Source organism: Prinia subflava, chromosome 1 (genome assembly GCF_021018805.1).
Source record: "Prinia subflava isolate CZ2003 ecotype Zambia chromosome 1, Cam_Psub_1.2, whole genome shotgun sequence".
Classification (NCBI taxonomy): domain Eukaryota; kingdom Metazoa; phylum Chordata; class Aves; order Passeriformes; family Cisticolidae; genus Prinia; species Prinia subflava.
Window position 1 is genome coordinate 108055031 of NC_086247.1, and position 22706 is coordinate 108077736.

At 43.6% G+C, this 22706-nt stretch overlaps 1 protein-coding gene across 1 annotated transcript in view; it reads right to left on the reverse strand.

Moving 5' to 3' along the window:
- Window positions 1-7148, reverse strand: part of AVL9 (AVL9 cell migration associated) — a 42355-nt gene extending 35207 nt beyond the window's left edge. Inside the window, exon 1 of the mRNA XM_063406827.1 lies at window positions 6092-7148. Coding sequence (XP_063262897.1) covers window positions 6092-6397 — 306 coding nt within the window. The 5' untranslated portion in view covers window positions 6398-7148. The remainder of the gene's footprint in view (window positions 1-6091) is intronic.
- Between the last annotated feature and the right edge of the window lie 15558 nt (window positions 7149-22706).

The window sequence follows — 22706 nt, forward strand, 5'->3', positions numbered from 1 at the left end:
CTCAGGCCACATCAGGTGCCAATTTCTGCAGATCACAAGAAGCACCATCTTCCAGAGCTCAAGTATTTGAAGCTCCCAAATGATGAAGATCATGTACACAATTGAGGAAGAATTAAATCCTTCCCTCTCAAGGATTATATTCAGGCTCTTCTCTTAAACCGGGTAACAGCTGTTTCAATCCTGATCTTAGGTTTCCTTTGCATGCCAGGAAGAAAACCTCTGGTCAGACAAGAGAGGGGGATTGTTCTTCAGGCACAGTCCACAGAGAAAGAGTCTCACACAGACAAGCACTCAGACACTCCTTTGGAGAAAGCAGGCATCAGTACCTTGAAGATCCTTACAGCAAACTTTAGGATTCCATGGAAATATGCCTTTTGGTATTTACAGTAATCCATTCCCATGTCTGTGGGAGTTTGAAATGTCATCCTCCAAAGAAGTACAGAGAAAGTGGGTCAAGATATACTGCTGTTATTTCAGAGATTGAAGATCCCAGGCAAATAAAATTGACCGGCAGCCCGAGCATTCCAGGACACACACGGCACTTCCTCACTTTCCCTACTACTCACAATTTATTTTTTTTTCCACAACACAGTAAGAAATGCATATGTTAAACAGAGCCAAGAGTAAAGTGGAATAATTTTAAGCTCTTAAGAGGATATGTAAGACAATGGTCACCTGGTGCACAAGATCAGCAGTGATGTGCACAACTGCTCGGGACACAGAGTGCAGAAAAGCTGGGCCTTGCCCCAGATGGAGTGAGATTCTGTGTGGCCTCACTGGTGGTGACACAGGGCCTGAGTTCACTCAGATGTGATTAGCTTAGAAGCCTTGCAGCATCAGGAAAAGGTAGGGATTGTTGTGGCAGGTCAGGCACTGCAGCAGCAAAAGGACCATGCACCTCCTCAGCAACCAGCCAGGGTGTTTACAGGGCCTAGCTCTCCTACTCGCAAGTCTTTCCAGCTTTACTGAAATGTTTCCATCCTCTCCTTTACAAATGCATCAGCTCTCATTTTAACTCTGCCTTCAAAATGGATTATTCTAGAGGACTGGTGATATTTTAAGCCTTCCTACACCCTCAGATACTATTATCTCTCTTCTTCTCCATGTAAATAAAGCTTGGAGACAGAGCTCAAGTGATGGTCACAGCACATGTGATCACAACTGGAGAACTGCACCTCAGGACTTTCAGTCTTCTACCGTCACTATAAACCAAAGGTCTTTTCATGTATTTTCAACACGACTTGCATCTGCTAGTTAGGGTTTGTTCAGGTTACATTTTTGCTACAGACTTCCACTATAAGGTAGGTAAGGATCTTCCACACTGGTTAATGCTTTCAAAAAACGAAGTGTTGTAAGGAAAATTAGGTGCTTTATCACTTGCTTGTAATGAGAGAGTGTTTCATGATTCCGAAAAAAAGCTTTCCCCTTTTTTGCTCTGAAATTACTAGTCACTCACTACCACAGTTCCTCTAAACTAGTGAGGAATTTTTCAGCTGCTCCAGAAGAAAGGCACAAATAGTCCCAAAGTCCAAGTCCTACCACTCTACACTGAAGCAGATCAACAGAACCTGCTGCAATAGGTAGCGAGTTGAGCAGCCACAGATACTCCAAATCACATCAGACCATTTCTGTGGCAGATTTCCCTTACTGTCACTTTGTGCCCCAATGCCTTCGTGCCTCAAGTCCTACAGAGCCTGAGAAGTGTGCAGAACTCCTACTTCACCAAAACTGTGTGTTTTACTTCAATGGGCAAGAGTTTGAGCAACTACACACGGTGAAGTGCTATTTGCTGTTACTTTTCCCTGAGGCCACTCCTCTTATCCATAGCAGAGGGATCGAAAAAGGAATTTTTAATGTTTGTCCTTTCATTTCAGATGCATGAAAATAATGATTAAATGCATACTGCCCATGAGATACTGCCCATGGGTTCTGGCCACTGCAGGACATTTACTATTTAATGACTCACTAGGGTGAGGGTTCCCATGATAAGTCAGCCAGCGTGTACAAAGCCAAGAAACCAGTCACCATTCCTGCTCCCTGCCAATTGCCATTCCCTTCCTTAATGGGCCTGTTGAAAGTGTGTCAACTACTAGGTGGACCTAGTAGTTTGCAGCCAAGTTTCTCCTCCTGTTCTCTGGACACTCTGCCATAACTAACCTCTAATCCTTAGCAAAAAGAGACAGCAAACCAGCACTATTTGCTTATCTCCTTAGATTCACAGTTCCACTCTGTAACTAAGGGGCCCAAAGAAACAGGATGCCAATCTGCTCATGTAGACAAACAAAAGCCTGCAGGTTCTCCAAAAGTTTACTCCGTACTTGCTAGAGAAAATTCCTCCCAATGTGTTCAGAATTTTTAGTGCTTTGGTTTTTCAGATAACACAAAGCCTTTACGACACCGAGTGGCAACTCCCAAGCTTTTAACAACTGGCTGGGTAACTGGATCCCCAGACTTAAAACACTTTGTCTCTCATATTCCAGCAAAAAGACCCCAGTTAAACAGTCAGCCCTTGAAAGGAGCATGAGGAACAACTGTGGCGCTCATATTCCCAGTCCATATTCCCAGAAAAAGAAAGGCACACAGAAAGAGATTCTCTGACTCTCCTTCTTTCAAAAATGAATGCATATGGATTCTTTTTCAAGTCTGTGAAAGAAAAAGATATTCCTATGCATTTCCAAACTGCACACCAAAGCCTTTGCATGTTACACATTTCTTATCCTATAAGTTAAACAACAGGAAGAGCTGTATATTTCAAGTGATGAAGTTGCAGAAGCAAAGGCAGCTAATGAAGGAACCTAGCATCAAGAAATCCACAGAAAATCTTAACTCCACATGTATTTCCTAGTACAGGGAAAAGGTGGAAACAGAAACTGAGAGGAGTCTTGTCAGGCAAACCAAGTTGATTCCTATTAGGACAGGCAGCCTAGCTCTTTCAATCTTAGGCTTTCCAAATTCACTCTGAGTGATGTCCATTTGAGCACTGCTGTAGTCCTTTGCTTTTCTGCACTTCACAGTTTCAGGTATGCAGTCTGCAGCACATGCTCAGACAGTTCACATCCACTAGTTCTTGTGCCAACACTCATTTAGATTAAATAGCTGGTTTTTACTCCTCATTTTTAACTTTCCAACAGTTTCTTGGAGTGCAACTACAGTGTTTCAACTAATACTTCAAAGGCTACTATCAATACTTTAAAGATCATTGAGAGCAGCCTTGTGGAGAAGGATTTGGGGGCTATGGTTGATGAAAAACTCAGTATGAGTGGGCGATGTGCACTTTGCACATTGTAGCCCAGGAAGCCAACCACATCCTGGGATGCATCAAAAGGAATGTGGCCAGCGGGTCAGGAGAGGTGACTCACCCTCACTGGTCTTGTGCCTGTGTGTCTGCCCTCTGCAGCTGTCCACCTGGCAAACAGAACCCGTGAAACAACTACCTCAAAAGCAACCCACCAAAACAAGGCTTGCTTTTTGGTCACTTCAGTTCCCCATTTCAGCTTACCATAACTGCCTCTGCTTACCAGTTGTGATGAGGCAGGAGAGGAAGAGGGAAAAATGTTCCTGTACCTACAGAGGTGAATACATCCTCCAAGTCTACTTTGTTAGCCTAGCTAGGGAAGCTCTTTTACATTCTCCTTTAATACAGACTGCCCAGGGACTATCTCATCCGCTTTTGGAAAAGAAAGTTCAAATCCCTTTCTCTGAAAAGTGGATCAGAATTTATATGCATCGATAAACATATTATCACATAATACATCATCATTTTTGCCCTCAAATCACATTGCTTTGGTGACTTAGCCTCGATCACATGTGGTCTCATTTCTCTTCCAGACATTTCCTCGTGTCAGTTCCCAAGCTTATACTGTTATTATTCATTCCTACTGCACAACTTCATAAGACATCCCATTTTTATCAATCCAGCATTCCTTATTGCCCAGCTCTTGCATGACTTTTCAGTTTTCCTTTGAAATACTGATTCCTCAATTTTGTTTATCACAGTCCAATTTTATGGTGTAAACAATACAGCACCACTTTCAATCTTGAGAAATACTTCTTGCAAGCACCTTTCAAACCAACAGTTCCTCTCCTGACTCAAATCTGTTTCTACTTCCTCTCCTGCATACTACTCTTTACCCAAGTACCAGCTCTTGCCCTAATTCTCCTGTATGTCTCCCTTAAAAATAAGTGTGATCCATTATCAAGCTCCCAGCAGATCAGAGCTACTCCATTTCTTTCACAGAGAAAGGAATTCAATCACTTATTCTTACAAAAGATGCAGGCCAGTCAGGCATGATCTATCTTTAGCAAATGCATATAGGACCCAGTCTACCTAGTTTAATTATTCTTTTCTTCAAAAATTCTCTAGAGTCTTGCATACTATTGATGTCAAACTCATTAGGTTATAGCTGAGCCACTCATTGTCTCCAGTTCTTTTAGGCAATGTTCTCCATAGTTCAGTAAAAAAATCTGCTAAGTCAGAGGCAGGATACATTTAAAATTAGATTTCTGTTTAGCTCTCCCTTAGGAAACCTGGTTGGTTGTGGTTCTACTGACTGTCATTCTATTCCTGCAGTTCTCCCTGTGACTCAGCTACCCTGTCCCCTTTCCAAAATGCCTTCCTCTCCAGCTTCTCCAGGTCATTTCTTGAGATAAAGAAAACTTCAGTTCAGAGGTATTCCAACCTAATTTCTGACAACCTTATTTTTGACAACACCTCAAAACATACTTCTATAAACATTTTATTGGCAACAAAATAAAATTCACTGCTACTAATTTATAGTTTGAAGGTTTGTTGGGGTTTGTGTTCTTTGTTTTTCTTGCAACAACACTGCTTAATGTGCAAGAAAATTAATACACACTCCAGAAGAAACAAAAGCCAAGGTCTTTTCCAAGAGGCCAAAAACAAGGAGAGGGCAAAAATATGCTCTTCCTCCAACAGATATGCAACTAAGGCTTACCTTGTAACAGTGTTTGACAAGAGAGTGCCTGATAAATATCACAAACCTCACAACCCAGATGATCTAATTACTTCACAGGAACTGATCCTGTGAACATCCATATGCGAACAGCAGAGGAGAACCCTGAGGAGAAAAAACGCATTCGAAAACCATGCACATCTTTCAGAAATGGAGATACTGCACCTTAGCCTCTAAGGAATTGTGCTTGGATTTTTTGCTGAAGCAATGACTTAATTCTCAGCAACCTTGTATGGAATGTGTTTATGTCAGATCAACCCTTGTATAACAATAACCATCATGTTCATTAGTGTCTTGGCAATTTTTATGAAGGCCAAGAACTCAGTATTGAAAAAGACTCACTTATTTCAAAAGAAATCCAGCATTCGGTGTATCTGCTCGTCATAGCAAAGCAACTGTGTGGGCAGCCCAGCTGGGCAACCGCATCTCCTGCTTCAAGGGTTAAAAAAGAACTAAAACAATCAGAACATAAACCAGCTATGAAATACATGACACAAAATCCTTCTACCTTACAGGCCACATGAAGCAGTCAAGCATTTATGAGAGGGGGGAAGAGACAGGCAAAGCAAACTTAAATCCAGAGTGGGCTTGTTACCCTGGGGCTGTTTGGTACAAGATGCACCTGTGAGCACTCAATGATGGGCCGGCAGGGATAGAGGAAGGTAGATTAAAACATTATTTGCGTGTTTTTCCTCAGAATTCGCTATCTGAACGCATTAAGCACGCACGACTCGGAAAAGCTAGGGTGCCACGGTGTGCTCCGTGGCTCCTCATTCCCGGGAGCGCACCCCGCCGGCCCTCGCTCCGCCTCGCTCCCGGCGAGGGGCGGGAATGGAGACAGCTCCATGACCACGAACTGCCCGGGGCGAGCCAAGTCACGGCCCAGCCAGGCATCCCCCGGCCGGGGGAGGCCGCGGCCAAGGGGGCCTCGCTGGCTCCCGGCCCCTCCTTTGCCGCCCCCTGAGCAGAGCGCAGCCCCCGGCCCCGCCGGACGCGCCCCTCCCGCGGCAGCCGGGCAGGCGCCGCTCGGCGCGGGGGAGGGGACCCGAGGAGGGCCGGGAGGAAGCGCAAGAGCGGAGCGGAGAGGCGGGAGCCGAGGGACACCCGCGCCCCCTCACCTGGCAGCCCTTCTTGTGGTGGAAGCCCACCACCACGATGTGCAGCACCGGGCCCCGCTTCTCCATGGAGCAGCCCGGCGATGGCCGCGCCGGAGGATGCCGCCGTGCCCGGGCTCTCGCTCCGCCCCCCGGGGTCCGGCGGGGACGCAGCCCCGGCCGCCTGCGCTTCCGCACCGCCCGGGCCGGGAGGGCGGGCACGGCCCTCAGCGCCGCCCTCCGCCCGCCCCGCCCGGCGCGGGTCGCGGATCTCGGGGGTACTCGGGGTGGGGAAGATCTCCGCCATCGGCAGGTGCAGGCCCTACACATTAGTGGCAGCCCAGAAAGCAGCCTGGGGGTTGTCTCAGTACGGTTTAGTCAGGCTGGTTGCTGAAGGTTCAAACTGAGTCAAAAATCGAGGTAAGGCTTCTTCCCTCAAGGGGCTAAACCTCCAAGAAGAGGAGGCGCAGGAGGGATCATGGCCCTCTACAAGTACCTGAAAGGAGGCTGGGGCCTGGTGCGGGCCGGTCTCCTCTACCAGGCCTGTGGTGACAGGGCAAGAGGAAATGGCCTTAGGATGAAACAGGGGAGATTTAGATTACATATTAGAAAAAAAAAAAAAAAATCACTGTTTGGGTGGTCAGGCATTGGAATAGGCTGCCCAAGGGGGTTGCACAGTCACTATCTCTGGGATGTTTACGAGACCTCTGGCTCTGGGTGATGTGGGTTAGGTGTTACAGTGGCAGTGCTGGATGGACACCTGGACTGGACGATCCTTGAGACACTAATTTTGAAACTTTGAGAAAAGCTAAGGTTACAGTTAACAATAGATGTTGCTGATTTAGTTGAAATGAATAGATAAGCTTTGCTGAAATCAGTTAAAAGTTAAAGGATGGTTAGAAGAAACCGGATTTAAGATAAGCTACCCCGGATTTAATAACTCATTGCTTGTCAAACAGAGAAACTAATCAATACAACACCAGACCTCCTGTTTCCAGAAACCCACTGAAACAGTCCTGGAAAACAGGAAACAGGTAGTTCTACCAGCCATTAATCACATCTGCATTGAAAAGGTTGAAAGTTTAGAACGAGGAAGACTCGTTTTACTTCCTCCTTTTGGTGACCACTCCTCACAAAAGGACCACCTACCCATTTCAGGGAACAAACTACGCATGCTTAATAGCCTTTTTGTCAATTAGCATACGAAGCGAAGAGGAAGTGACAGGGGTATGAATATGCATTTGTATTTTGTGTATTCAACATTTTTGTAAATAAAAGGCTTTGTAATTATCTGTGATCTTTGCAGTGCGCATTAGGGAGCTATCCCACGCACTGCCCTGCGTCGCAATAAACATACACTTTCTAACTTTAACTGTTAGAGTCTTTTGTCCGTCACAGTTGGATATTGATATTAGATCGATATTCATATTTTAATAAATCATCCTAAAGGTCTCTTCCAACCTTGATGATGATTCTGTGATTCTATAAACATGTTGTAGAAAGAAGGCAATTCAAAGACTTGTCCAAGACCATGGGCAAATTTAGTGTGAGAGAAAAATAAATTAAAAGCTGTATCTTACCGCACTCACACCATGCTCCCTCTTTAACATCTTTGTTGTGATTCAATTCTGACTGCTTGAATCAACAGCATTTGGTAGAGTCTGTACTCTTAATAATTAAGATTCTCTGTAGAAATTGGAGGAAGATAATCTTTTTGAAAGAACTACAAAAGAATAGTGCTTAAAGAAAATCTCATCACTAACAGAGTGCCCAGGGGTTCAAATTATAACAATGCAGCATGTAATCTCATATTGTTTTTCAGCTTCAACAGAAGTGCTGTTATAGAAAACGTATACTGCAGGGAACACAGAAAAAGCTACACGGAGCAATCCTTCTGGCAAAGGAATGGTTTCTTTTTAGTATTAGCCTGTAACTGACAGTTTACTATACAAAAAAGAAAAATGCATGCAATATTGGCCATTATCTCCTGCAGTAATGAGATATCCCCCAAAAGATGTGAGTGTTTACGGTTCATTCTCATTTCATTCAGGAAAGTGCAGTCTGGCATCACTCTTACTGTTATGGATTATGCATTATGGAGGCATCTCAGTGATACTACTGGATAATGGTGGCTTATGGCTTCTCTGAATAGGTTATTAGATTTTTGTTTCCTGCTTGAAATTCTCTTTCCTGCTAAAGCAATAAAACTGTTGAACTGACAGCATCAGTCTAGGAAAATGAACTAGCTGACATTATGTTGTTTTCACAGTTCACACTGCATGCATTTATGAGAAAGAAAGGCAAGTGAAAGCTACTATGAAACACCTCTAGCAAAAGTCTCAGACTTTTCCTAAGGGAATTTTCTTTCTCCATGCATAGCTAACAAATAGCAATGAAAGCTCAGCCCTACAGTTCTTCTATTACTCAGAGACTTTGCTTAAGAACCACCAGCTATGATATCATTACCATAGTAATAGTAATTTGTTAGTCATTCTTCAAGTCATAGCAATAAGGCAGAGTTCTCAGCTTATGTGCAGTGAGACTTCTAGAGATGGATAACCTTTCCTTGGGTAGTACAGTAGTTTGTATCTGGAAGTAACACCAGAGCTAAGCAGTGCCCATGGCAACTGATAGCTCACCTCTATTTGTTAGGTATAGCCCAGACTCCTAAAGAACAAAGCTCTGAATTTGTGGAGACAGGCAGGTGAATAAAAAATAAATGTCTTTTGATTTCTGTTGAAGAAAAGCATAGATTAAACCCTGGCATGGATCTGAGGTTTGCATCTAATTTCTTCTGGATGGGAAGCTCACTTTGTGTCTGCAGTGTGTTTTCTTTGAAGTTCTTATCCAAAATGAATGTAATTCCCCTAGAAAGTTAAAATAATTTTTTTTTTTTTTTTTTTTTTTTTTTTTTTTTTTTTTTTTTTTGGCAGTCAACAAGACCAAATGTAATTTGAATTGTACATTTAGTTGCATTAGGGCACCGTAATGTAGGAGGCATTGTTCCAAACAGGCTTCCCCATGGAAAATACTGTATTTGATCCTGTGGGAATGATGGTGTCATTCTCATTAGATTGATAGGACTCTCAAGCATGCAAGCAAAAAAGAGGAGTTTGGATTTTTAGGGAGGTTTGCAGACACAATTGCAATGTGTCTTCTCCTGCAACTTTAAAGAGACTGATTTGGATGGCAGAAACATTGCTCTCAAATCCTTGCTGTTCTCCCCACACAAATACTCTCTTGTCCTGACCACTGGTGACATTTTCGCTGCCCTGCGCACTTTGGCTGGAAGGGTTTGCAGACCTTTAACTGCTGCTTCTTCAGGTTGGATGAGACATATTTGAAGAAGATAACTGGTCAGAATTGTTTCCTTAGAAAATGTTGGTTGTGAGTAGTAAATCAGAGATCTGTTCCAGGGTTGTGAGGGGAGCAGAGAGAATCTTGAGACCCCAGGTGCAACTGTTAATTATTTGTGAAGTAGACACTGCTTTTTGCAGCCCCTGAGCCAAATGCTCCTCCTCCAAATGCTAGCCATGAAAGGTAAAAATTTTGTTTGTAATTCTGTGCTATTTTCCTCAGAACCCCATTTCTGTCCTGGTGTCCTTTGTGGAAGCTCTGGAGGTTGGCAACAGCAAGCACAAAAATCCTCATCACAACCTAACACACACTGCAGGTGTGATATGGGTGGTTTGTTTTCTCCTTTCTTTCTTTTCAAGACTGACACAGCACTAAGTACAGGAGACAGCTAAAGCCAGACAACACTGACAGGAACAGATTGAAGGCTGAAACAAAAAGAAATAATGAGCATATGGTACATTCCCACAGTAGTTGTTAAGACAGACAACAAATATCTTTGAAGGTGGGCTAGAGAAATTGCAAGCAGACAGATTTCAGAAAGATGATCAGCCACTGTAGTTTGGGTTTGGCGGGCAGCTCAGAAAGTTGCTGATCCACTCAGTGGAGAGGGTAAATGGAAGCGAAGGCTAAACCAAACAGGATACACAGGTATCTCATTCTCTTCCTGTTCTTACTCCTGGTTATTGCCACAGCCAGAAAAGGAAACAAAATGCTTTTTAATCTGATCCTGTGTGACAGCTTTTTGGCACCTCTTACTGGTTTCATCTTTTCCCAGCATCTCATTTGCCCTTGGTCCCTGTGTTGGCAGAAGTGCAGGGGCAGAGGTGTCACTGAAAGGGAGGCTCATCTGTTCAGCATTTTGCGCTGTTCTCTTGTTACACCTTGGCCATTCAGGGGTTGCTCTCTTTGTGGCTGGTACATGAAAACAAGCACTTTTGTTCTTTTTGTGCTTCATTTCACTGGGGTCTCTTCTCTAACAAGTGTGTAGAAGAAGCCAAGGTAATCACTTCCAGGTGCAGGGTTCTTTGCAGTGCAGAGCAGGCAGATGAACCCAGATCAGCAGAAGCTGAGGCTGTTACTGCAGCTCAAGCCTTCTTGAACATTCAGTCATTCCATTCATGCACAGTCATTCCAAGCTCTGTAACTAGGAACTGTTGAAGGAGAGGAATGAGAGAAACCCATGGTTGAACATATTTTGGCCCAACCAAATGCAAACACTCTTTCTGATGCCGTGAGTACTTTAGATGAGCTATACAAAACGCCCATAACAGTTGGCAGTCAACATCGCTCGTGGCAATGTGTGCTGAGGAAGCTGAAGAAGTGATGCTGCCAGTGTGTAATGTGTGGTGGAGCAGAGGACAGAGAACTCACAAGCCATGGTCTTTTAGGCCAGTTTCAACTACAGTAGATCTTACACTGTGAAAAAGGCATATTGTATGTGTGGCTCTACGCAGATATTTACTATATGTAATCTGATAGAAAAGTTATACTATATTAACATTAGAATAATGTAAGTGAATGTAGTTTTGTAATTAACAATGTCATAGTACTATAGAAGCTGTGTATGTGTGTTATATTTTTTTGCTCAAGAAGAGAAATTCCTCAGCACAGAGATAACATTCACAGAGGCCCCTAAATCTTACAGAGGCCCCTAAACCTTCTAGTGAAGAAGAATTTATGGCCTCTTATCCACAGAACCTAACTTTCTCAAGGACGTATGCTCTCATGCGTTCTTTTAATTAACAGAAAACTTTTGTGACAAGAAACAGCTGAAAATTACTCGTTTTACGTAAGATATGAATAGTCATAAATTGAAGGCTTAAAAAAGAAGACTTCTCTTTGTTCTGGGCCCTTCTCCTTCACAGCCTTTGTCTGAGAGGGAGGGGGGACGGTAGACCCGGGCTACCTTCTTTGCTCTTATTGTCTCATTATTTGTCCTGTCTCTGAAAACTTTTTTTAAACTTTTATTATTGTATTAATATTTTTGTAACCAATTTTTATTCTTTATTAAATATTCATAAATTTCAAAAAAACGAGTGATTTGCGTTTACCACAATTTGGTAGCAGAGGATGGTTTAAAATACCCCACTGCGGGTGCTGTGGGAGGATTAGAGACCAGGGAGACGCGTCCCGCCTGCATTAGGCGGCCCCGGCTCTGGTCCTTGCAGAGTACCCCAGAAAGGGGTAAGATCCAAGGACAAAGGGAGACAATAAGGCAAAGAGAAGGGAAAGAATTCCCTAAAAACCGCGGTAACCAGCTCCTAACATCAAAGTGTGCACGAAGAATAAAGACCCAAGGACAACGGAGTGGTAAGAATTGCTGGGACTGGGGGTGGCGGCGTTTGGCGCGGAACGGGGGCTGAAAGTGTGTGTGCCTGAGAGGCGGGCTGGGGTAACACCCGGACCTTCCAAGCGAGTGCGGAGTCCCCTACGCTGCGGTTCCGTTGTCCCGCGAGGGAGGCGGCCAGCACCGGGACGAAAGTGAATGGTAAAAAGGAGTGAGAGAAACCCCCCAGGAAAAAGGTAAAGTGTGTGAAAAAGGGGACCCTAAAAAAAAAAAAAAAAAATAAAAAAAAAAATAAACCCAAGAGCACCTGAGGTTGGGAAGGGAGAACCCCCCAACACTGTCAGATTGAGGGTTTTGATAACCAGCTGGATTGGAGGAAGCAATTCCGAGACATCCAGGGTTATGTTAAATTCTGCAGAATCTAGGAAATAAACCCAAGAGCACCTGGGGTTGGGAAGGGAGAACCCCCCAACACTGCCAGATTGAGGGTTTGTGAAGGGCATTGTCTGGCCAGGTTAAAGAGTGTAAAAGTGTGTGGAAAGTAAAAGGTACCTTGTAGTTGTGATTGTTTTGTTGTGTGTGAGATTAAGTGAAAAATAGAGTGGAGTGAATGTGGACGAATGAAAGTATAGAAAGTGTAGATTTTTATTTTATTTTAAGCTTTATTATAGTTCCTCAGAGAAGGTAAATTGTATTAAGAAATAGTGTGGGAGAAAGGAGAAAAGTAGTTTTTGTGGGGGTAAAGGGAAGCTGAACAGAGACACGGGGGGGGTTGGAGTAGAGAGAATATTGAAAAATGGGACAGAAATCCAGTAAAGAGAAGATAGGGAAGAAAAGAAAAGGTAAAAAACCATCCACAGAAATTCCTCCAGACAGTCCACTGGGAATCATGTTAAGTAATTGGGAAAAAAACCCTTGTACAAGGACAAAGGATAAAGTAAAGATGATACAATTCTGTATGCTAGAATGGCCAAGAGAGAAAATAAGATCTGATCACGTATATTGGCCTAGATATGGTTCCTTTGAAAAATGGATTTGTCAGGCTTTAAATGAATTTATAAATTCAAAGGAACAGAGTGATTTGGAAGAAAGAAATTACGCGGCCTGTTGGACTGGGGACTATAGAAAAATAAAAATTTTTAAAGTAACAGAAACCCCGGGAACAAAGCAAGAAAGGAAAGCAGGGAAAAGGAAGGAAGGGGAACAGGAGAAAAAGAGAGAAAAGGAATGGGACCCTCTGCAGTTTCTACCCCCTCCTTTTCAAAGCACGCCTGCATTGCCAGAGTCAGGACCCAGCGGGAGGTCTCCCTCGGCCCCAATGCCGGAGCTCGCCCCCGCCCCAGCGTACACCGCGGGTCCCGGCTTGTCGTGTGATCTCGCCCCGGCCCCCATCCCGGGCGCGGGTCCGCTTGGGGCGGCAGCCCCGATGGTACCGGGACCCCTCCCCCCCCCGGCCCCGGTAGCCGCTCCCTGTCTGCCTGGGGCAGCAGGAGCGGGCTTTCTGACCCCTTCCTCCATAGCCGTAAGTCCGCACGCCTTTTCACCTGCCACAGTGGCGGCGGCGGGAGGTCTCTCCTCCCTTTCTCCACCGGTGGCGGCGGCGGGTTCGCCGGCCACGGTGGCGGCGGCGGGGGAGGTTTTCCCTTCCCTTTCTCCGCCAGTAATTGCGGCGGACCCTCTCCCGCTCGGGGCGGCCGCCCGTTTCTTGCCCCCTTCCCCCGCGACCCCAGGTCCCCAAGCTTTTCCGCCAGCCGCGGGAATAGTATCGCCAGAAACGGCGGCAGCGGCGGCCCGACCCTTGCACGCCTCTCCTGTGGCTATGAAATCACCAGCCCTCCCATCTGCCGCAGTGATGGCGCCGCAGGCAGCTGCGGCTCCTAGCCCTCCTGGGACGGCGAGTCCCTCGCTGCCAGTGTGTGGCGGGTCTCCGTCGGTCCTGTCCCCGATGATCTTGGCGGCAACCCCGGCCCCAGCGATGCCGGGCGCTGCTGCCGCGGCCCCGTTTGTCCCGGAGACGGCAGGCCCGGCCGCCATGGGCCGCGTGGGCAGCCCAGCCACATGGAGTAGACAGGAAATTGCTTCCCCTTCGGAAATTCCGGTGGCAGACCCCGCCCATGCCCCTCCTCTGGAGGACTCAAACTCTATAGTTACTTGGGAGGACCAAAACTCTATGATTAGTCCTCCAAGATCCTCGCTTCCGGTTATGGGAACTGTTTCTGTGAAAACCGCTGCCGCTACGGTTAAAAAGAATCCTTTGTCTCTGCCAGATGCCCCTTATAAAAATACTAGAAATGCAGTTAGGAAGCAACTTTCTCCTGATTATTACTCACCACATGAAAACAAAATAAAAGAAAAGGAATGGGAAAAAGAAATCGGGCTATTTCCCCTAAGAGAGGTACCCATGGGAGGGGGAGGAACGGGGTTCGTAAATGCTCCCCTGACCTCCTCTGAGGTCAGGAATTTTAAAAAGGAAATAAAAGGGATCCTGGAAGACCCCATAGGCACAGCTGAACAACTTGACCAATTCCTAGGACCAAATATATATACCTGGGAAGAAATGCAATCCATAATTAAGATATTATTTTCTCAGGAGGAAAGGGAGATGATTCGAACAGCAGGGGTAAAAATCTGGAATAGAGAACATCCCCAGGGACCCTCTGGGGAAGACATAATGCCAACAGAACCCCCAGAGTGGGGTCAGAATAGTGAGGAAGGGAGGAGACTTATGAATGATTATCACAGTGCATTAATTAAGGGAATAAAAGAGGCGGCCCCTCGAGGAGTAAATGCTAAAAGGGCTTTTGAAATACAACAGGGAAAAGAAGAGACACCAACTGAATGGTTAGAAAGACTAAGAAGAAATATAAAACAATATTCTGGAATAGATCCTGAAACTGAAGTGGGGAAAGCTTTATTGAGAATAAATTTTGTTACAAATGCTTGGCCAGATATTAGGAAGAAATTAGAGAAAATGGAGGATTGGCATGGGAAGCCATTAGATGATTTATTGAAGGAAGCTCAGAAAGTCTATGTTCGAAGAGATGAAGAACAAACTAAACTACAGGCAAAAATTATGGCAGTTACTATGAGAGAATCCAATTTCCAGAGAAATCAGAGACATACAGGCACTGCTCCTAAATATGATGGTCATAGAGACAAGAGAATGGAAAAAAATCAAAACCCAACACAAACAAAGCCACAAAGGCATTCCAGAAATGTCTGTTTTTTCTGTCAAGGTGAAGGGCATTATAGAAAGGACTGCCCTAAACGAGCAAAAGATCTGAAAATCTTCAAAGAGATGAATACAGAAAGTGACTAGGGAAGTCTCAGGCTCTATTTTTTAGGGGACAAATACCATCTAGAGCCTGTGATAACCCTAAAAGTGGGTCCCCAAGGAGAGGAAGTGAAATTTGTAGCAGACACCGGCGCAGAAAAAACTTGTCTCATAGATATTCCCAAAGGTTATAAAGTAAGTAAAGAGACTGTAAAGGTAGTAGGTGCAAAAGGAGAAAGTTTTTCTGCTCCAGTCATCAAAAATGTATTAATAGAGGGAGAAACTAGATTTTGGGTAGGAGATGTTTTGCTGGTCCCAGGGGCAGGCAGTAATTTATTGGGACGAGATTTCCAAATAAAATTAGGAATAGGAGTTATACCAGAAAATGGGAAGATGACAGCTAAAATACTGAAACTAGAACAGGAGGATGAAAAGAAAATTAAAAAGGAGGTATGGGCTGCTGAAGGAAATAGAGGAGGGTTGAATATTGACCCCATAAAAGTTACAATTGAGAGAGAAGATTGTCCCATACGGGTGCGTCAGTATCCTATCTCATTAGAAGGACGGGAAGGGTTGAAGCCAGTAATAGAAGGACTGATAAGGGATGGGACATTAGAACCTTGTATGTCTCCTCATAATACCCCCATTCTTCCAGTAAAGAAACCTGATGGAAGTTACAGACTAGTACAAGACTTAAGGGAGGTAAACAAGAGAACTCGGACCAGATATCCAGTAGTTCCCAACCCGTATACTCTCCTAAGTAAGGTCCCTCCCCAGCATCAGTGGTTTAGTGTAGTGGATCTTAAAGACGCCTTCTGGGCTTGCCCATTAGCCGAGGAGAGCCGAGATATCTTTGCCTTTGAATGGGAGGACCCACAAACCGGGAGAAAGCAGCAATTAAGATGGACAAAATTGCCGCAGGGTTTTACTGAATCTCCAAACTTATTTGGACAAGCTTTAGAAACCATATTACAAACTTTCCCCACTCCTCCTGGGATACAAGTCATCCAATATGTAGATGATCTCTTGCTATCAGGAGAAGTTGAAGCTGAAGTCAGAGAGGCTACTATAAAGCTTTTAAATTTTCTTGGAGAAAAAGGCTTGAGGGTATCAAAAGGGAAACTGCAATTTGTGGAACCAGAGGTAAAATACCTTGGACACTTAATAAGTAAGGGAAATCGGAAGCTAAGCCCAGAAAGAATTGCAGGAATATTATCCCTTCCCTCTCCCTCTTCTAAAAAAGAGATCAGAAAACTACTTGGGCTATTAGGATATTGTAGATTATGGATTGAAGGATACACACAGGCAGTGAAATTTTTATATAAAAAATTGACAGAGGGGGATGATATAAGATGGAACAAGGAAGATGAGGATAAATTAGAGAAACTGAAATCAAAACTGGCCTCGATACCAGCTTTAAGCTTACCCTCACTAGCGAAACCCTTCCATCTATATGTAAATACAGAAAAAGGGGTAGCTCATGGAGTTTTAGCTCAGGAGTGGGGAGGAGTAAAGAAACCAGTGGCTTATCTATCGAAAATGTTAGATCCAGTGAGCCACGGCTGGCCCGTATGTATTCAATCTATAGCAGCTACAGCAATCCTAGTTGAAGAAAGCCGTAAACTGACTTTTGGAGGAAAACTAATTGTGTGCACACCTCATGCAGTTCGAAATGTGTTAAACCAAAAAGCTGAAAAATGGTTGACAGACTCTAGGATGTTAAAATATGAGGCAATCTTGATAGACAGTGATGATTTGACACTAGAAGTAAATAAAAGTTTAAACCCTGCTCAATTCCTATATGGGGAACCAACAGATAACTTAATACATGATTGTCTAGAAATTATCCAATACCAGACAAAGGTCCGAGAAGACCTTGAGGAACAAGCCCTTTCAGAAGGAGAAATAATTTATGTGGATGGTTCTTCCAGATGCCTACAAGGAAAAAGAATGTCAGGATATGCAATAGTTGATGGGAAGAACATGCAAACTATTGAAAAAGGGAAATTACCCTCAAACTGGTCAGCTCAAACCTGTGAATTATATGCTCTAAAAAGGGCATTGGAATATTTAGCACATAAAAAAGGTACAATCTATACTGACTCAATGTACTGTTTTGGAGTGGTACATACTTTTGGAAAAATTTGGGAAGAAAGAGGGTTGCTTAATTCAAGAGGAAAAGGATTAGTACATGAGGGACTCATTTTGGAAGTCTTAGAAGCATTAAGATTACCTGAAGAGATAGCTGTTGTACATATTAGGGGTCATCAAAAAGGAGTAACTCCAGAAATAAGGGGAAATAATTTGGCAGATCAAGAAGCAAGGGATGCAGCAGAGAATGGAGTGGAAAGAGTAATGTTGATATTAACTACAAATGAAGAGAAATTGGAAATTCCAAAATTTAGTGAAACAGAGGAAAAGGAATTGAAGGAAATAGGAGGTGAACTAGATGAATCCGGGAAATGGAAACTTCCTGATGGAAGGCAATTACTCAATAAAACACTTACTAGAAGAATATTAGAAGACATGCATCAGAAAACTCATTGGGGTACTCAGGCTTTATGTGATCATTTTTTGAGAAACTATGGGTGCATCGGAATTTATGGGGTAGCAAAGAAGGTAACGGAAAGATGTATAACTTGTCAAAGGGTAAACAGAAAGGTTATGAGGAAAACCACACGAGGAGGTCGGGAATTGGCTCTTAGGCCATTTCAAAGTATCCAAGTAGATTTTACTGAACTTCCTCAAGTTCAGAGGTGGAAATATCTATTAGTGATAACAGATCATTTAACTCATTGGGTGGAAGCAATTCCCACTACCAAGGCTACAGCTAACGTGGTAAGTAAAACCCTTTTAGAACAAATTATTCCGAGATATGGAATGATTAATAAGATAGATTCAGACAGAGGAACACACTTTACCTCAAAGGTGTTACAACAATTAATTCAAGCTTTGGGAATAAAATGGGAACTACACACCCCATGGCACCCACAAAGTTCGGGCCGAGTAGAGAGGATGAACCAGACTTTAAAAAGAACTTTAACTAAGCTAATAGTTGAAACCCGAATGTCATGGGTACAATGCTTGCCTTTAGCATTACTGAGGATTCGAACACAACCCAGATCAGACCTGGGAGTGTCACCGTATGAAATGATGTTTGGGTTACCTTTTCTGACCACCCAACATGAAAATGCTACCTATGAGGTAGGGGAAAGGAGTGTTAAGGGATATATTAACACAATTGCAAAAACTCTTGAGAATTTGAGACTAAAAGGAATAATTCCTCAGACCACCCCTTTAGATTTTAAAATCCATAACATCCATCCAGGGGAGTGGGTGTTAGTTAAAATATGGAAAGAACAATCTTTAACTCCACAATGGGAAGGTCCTTTTCAGGTATTGCTGACGACTGAGGCTGCGATCCGGACCAGAGAACGAGGGTGGATCCACGCCAGCAGAATCAAAGGACCTGTGGAAAAGCCTAAGGAGTGGACAATATCCTCGGAACCGGGTGATACGAAATTAACTCTTAAACGGCAATGAGTGGTAATGAACTGGGGAGATCCAAATGACCCAAGAAACATACACAGGGTTGAACCGGACTGGGAAGTTAGACCGAGTTTGCATCAGTGGTTTCGAATACCACCTGGACAAACGTTGAGACACCTCCGGTACCCTCCCTGGGGAGGAGTACTGCCACCGCAGACAGGAGGATCGGGACTGTTTCGGACAAGAAACCCCTGTATTTTGGCCTTAGCCTGTGACTTATATAAAGAGGAGGGTGAATTGCAACCTCATTCATTACCACTCCAAATACCTTGTTTGATTCACCCAAATACTGGACATGCTGGTTGGTTTAAATGTAAGTGTTTGAGCTGTGGAAAAAATTGGTACTGTAGTTCACACAAACGACGCTCTCGTTGTATGAAGTGTAGAGTGTCACCTGAGCCCCCTATCCAAACAGAACTTGAAGAAACTGAAATAATAACTTGGTTGTGTGGTTGGGAGTTATTAGTGCCTGTTGAATGGGAGATAGCTGAGGAAAAGTGGGAGACCACCATTAAGGAGTGTCAGAAACGATTTGCCTGGAAATTAGCCAAGAGAAAGTGACAATAGAGGAGAGGGCAAGACCAGATTGGCCTCTATAATCGCCACCGAGAAGATCACATACACCTGCTGTGGGCTGCAACCCCATAGGCATGGGAGGTGGGAGTATAAGCCATACTGGACCTCTCCTGGTTCTGTCACTCATTTTCTGTCTCCTCCCTTTTGGGATATCGACCAGGCCATGCTACAGGTGTTACAAAAAACTGTATATGGAACGACACCGAGGCTCCTTCTTTATTTCTCATACTCATGTCAACAGTCACTGTTATAACCCTTCCAAATTGGGAAATTGTATACACAATGGGAAAAAGTATTGGATTGCTGAAAATTTAAGGGGAAGTGAATGCGCAAAAGGGGATAAATGGATGTGTTTCACCCACATTACTGGGAGTAAAGCAAAGGATTTGGTAAAAGAGCAATTGATAAGCAAACAGGCTAGGCCAACACCACCACCTAAACCTGTACCAATCTCACTGGATGGTTTGTATAAGAAATTGGAACAACAACTAGAGAAAGAAATAGATATTTCACAGATGGGTAAAAATCTGTTTGTAGAATTGGGAGAAAGAATAAGTAAAGAACTTAACATAACCAATTGTTGGGTCTGTGGAGGGGCCTTGATGTCAGAAGAATGGCCATGGAAAGGCAGCAGCTTAGGCCCAATCGAGCTCCTTAAGTGGAACCAAACAAGCATAAGGGGAGAAAATCGACCAGGGGGATGGATTTTGAGTTCAGTAGTTATAGGGGAAGAATGTCTTTGGCGTGAAGGAAAAAAGCTCCTCCATGAAGTAGGAAAAACTCCCTGTAAAAGATACAAGGTTAGTAATGGAACCTCTGTATGGTGGGTCCCAGAAGAACCTACCATGTACTGGACCCAGAAAGAAGAAAAAAAAGGAAATTGTAAATATAATTATGAAATCAGGCTTTTTCAGTGTAATGATACAGGAAAAAATCCCTATGTTGGCATCCCAGAGATTTCAAAATTTTGGGAGAATATGGATGAACAAAAACTGGATTATTGGAAAGCACCAGACGGTCTGTTCTGGATATGTGGAAAAAAGGCATACCCAAAACTTCCCCCCCAGTGGAAAGGGAGCTGTACTTTGGGTGTCATACAACCAGGATTTTTTCTTTTGCCTGGACCTGAAGGGGACCACTTAGGGATACCAGTTTATGAGGATCTAAAAAGAAACAAGAGAGACCTAATTGGAGGATTCCAAAAATGGGGAGATGATGAGTGGCCCCCTGAACGAATACTAGAAACGTATGGGCCAGCCACCTGGGCACAAGACGGGAGTTGGGGATATCGAACTCCCATTTATATGTTAAATCGTATCATAAGGCTTCAGGCAGTCGTAGAAATAATAACAAACAAAACTGGTCTGGCCATGGAATTAATATCCAGGCAACAAACTCAAATCAGAGCCGCAGTGTACCAAAACAGATTAGCACTAGATTACCTATTAGCTGAAGAAGGGGGCGTTTGTGGAAAATTCAATACATCAGATTGTTGTTTAAAAATAGATGATAATGGAGAAGCTGTCCTGGATATAGTCAATGATATCAGAAAAATCGCCCATGTACCAGTTCAAAGGTGGGAATCCATGCTCAGTTCCAGCTGGTGGGATAATGTGCTGGGAGTAGAGTGGTGGAAGAAACTAGGTTTTTTCCTCTTGTGTGCTACTGCTGGTTTAATATTCCTCCCTTGTCTAATTCCTTGTTTCATTCGTCTTATCACTAGTGTAGTTCAAAGTATGCAATTAGTGACGATGGACCAAAAGATGGATACGACAAAAACGGTGCAGAGGATTATGGTACTAAAGAAACAAAATAGAGTAGAAGACTCCCTTCAGGAAGCTAGGCTGATTTATGAAGAAAATGAACGTAATCTGGAGGCAAGAACTCAGTAAATACTGCTCGAGCCAAAGTTATTATAAAAAAGAAAAAGGGGGAAATTGTGAAAAAGGCATATTGTATGTGTGGCTCTACGCAGATATTTACTATATGTAATCTGATAGAAAAGTTATACTATATTAACATTAGAATAATGTAAGTGAATGTAGTTTTGTAATTAACAATGTCATAGTACTATAGAAGCTGTGTATGTGTGTTATATTTTTTTGCTCAAGAAGAGAAATTCCTCAGCACAGAGATAACATTCACAGAGGCCCCTAAATCTTACAGAGGCCCCTAAACCTTCTAGTGAAGAAGAATTTATGGCCTCTTATCCACAGAACCTAACTTTCTCAAGGACGTATGCTCTCATGCGTTCTTTTAATTAACAGAAAACTTTTGTGACAAGAAACAGCTGAAAATTACTCGTTTTACGTAAGATATGAATAGTCATAAATTGAAGGCTTAAAAAAGAAGACTTCTCTTTGTTCTGGGCCCTTCTCCTTCACAGCCTTTGTCTGAGAGGGAGGGGGGACGGTAGACCCGGGCTACCTTCTTTGCTCTTATTGTCTCATTATTTGTCCTGTCTCTGAAAACTTTTTTTAAACTTTTATTATTGTATTAATATTTTTGTAACCAATTTTTATTCTTTATTAAATATTCATAAATTTCAAAAAAACGAGTGATTTGCGTTTACCACATACACTCAGGATCAACCTTTGTGCATATGGGCTGTCTTTCTGCACGCCCTTGATTGCCACATGGATGTTATTTTCAGTTCTGAGGGCAGACCTGGATGCCCTTCCCTGAGGGCATGCTCCAGGGCCTCCTGTAAGCATGTACTGAGTCGTCTGTGTTGAATGCAGACTCCACCTGTGACTTGTGTTTACTGATACAGATTAGGAAGGAGTCAGGCTTTATCTGTCTCAAGAGTTGTTCCAGATAATTTTGATGGAATTTTATCACTTGTTCCTGATTGTGTCTGAAGTAAATAGAAATTAGGTTAGATTTGCCACCAATACAGCTGCCTACCCAAAATCACCCATTAATCCTAAATTAGTCACTTTAAAGGCCATTAGTTAATGGAAATGCACTGCAGGCTGTGGTCAGTAAGATAAATACAATGTTGAGGAATGCAAATTGCATAGGATCCCATTTTTCCCTCTCAAACTGTGGAAGAAGGGAACTTTTCCCTTGGGGCCACTCTGCTCTGGAAAATGCCTGGATGGAACAGCTGCCCAAGTGCAGCAGCCCTTCTGCCTGTGTGTTTTCCAAACAGCCTTTTCCCAGCTCGCTGCTTCCTGGTCTGTTAGTCATTTAGCCATGTCATTCTGGTGCTCTGCTTTCACAGCTTGTCTAGATGTGGAAGGTGGTGCTGGCTTTTGAAGTGTCCACTGGTGTCCTGGGAGAAGGCCATTACATCCGTATGTAATGGGTCAGGGTCAATGATCAACATTTCCTCTGTCTGTGCCTCACTAATATTGCATCTCTGCTGTGACAGATCTGGTCTCCTTCTGCAGGCCTTGAGGACAATTAATGAACAAAATCCATAATTTCAGTGTTTACTTAGTTTTACTCCCTTTTAGTTACTCTGGAAAACCCCCAGCTCTGTGAACCTTACTTTTGTCCTCTCCCTAGGTGCAATGAGGATTCCATACAGCTGGGCCACCAGCTGCAGTGGGTTAGACCTTTTTCCATACGCTCTGCTGATGGATGCCAGG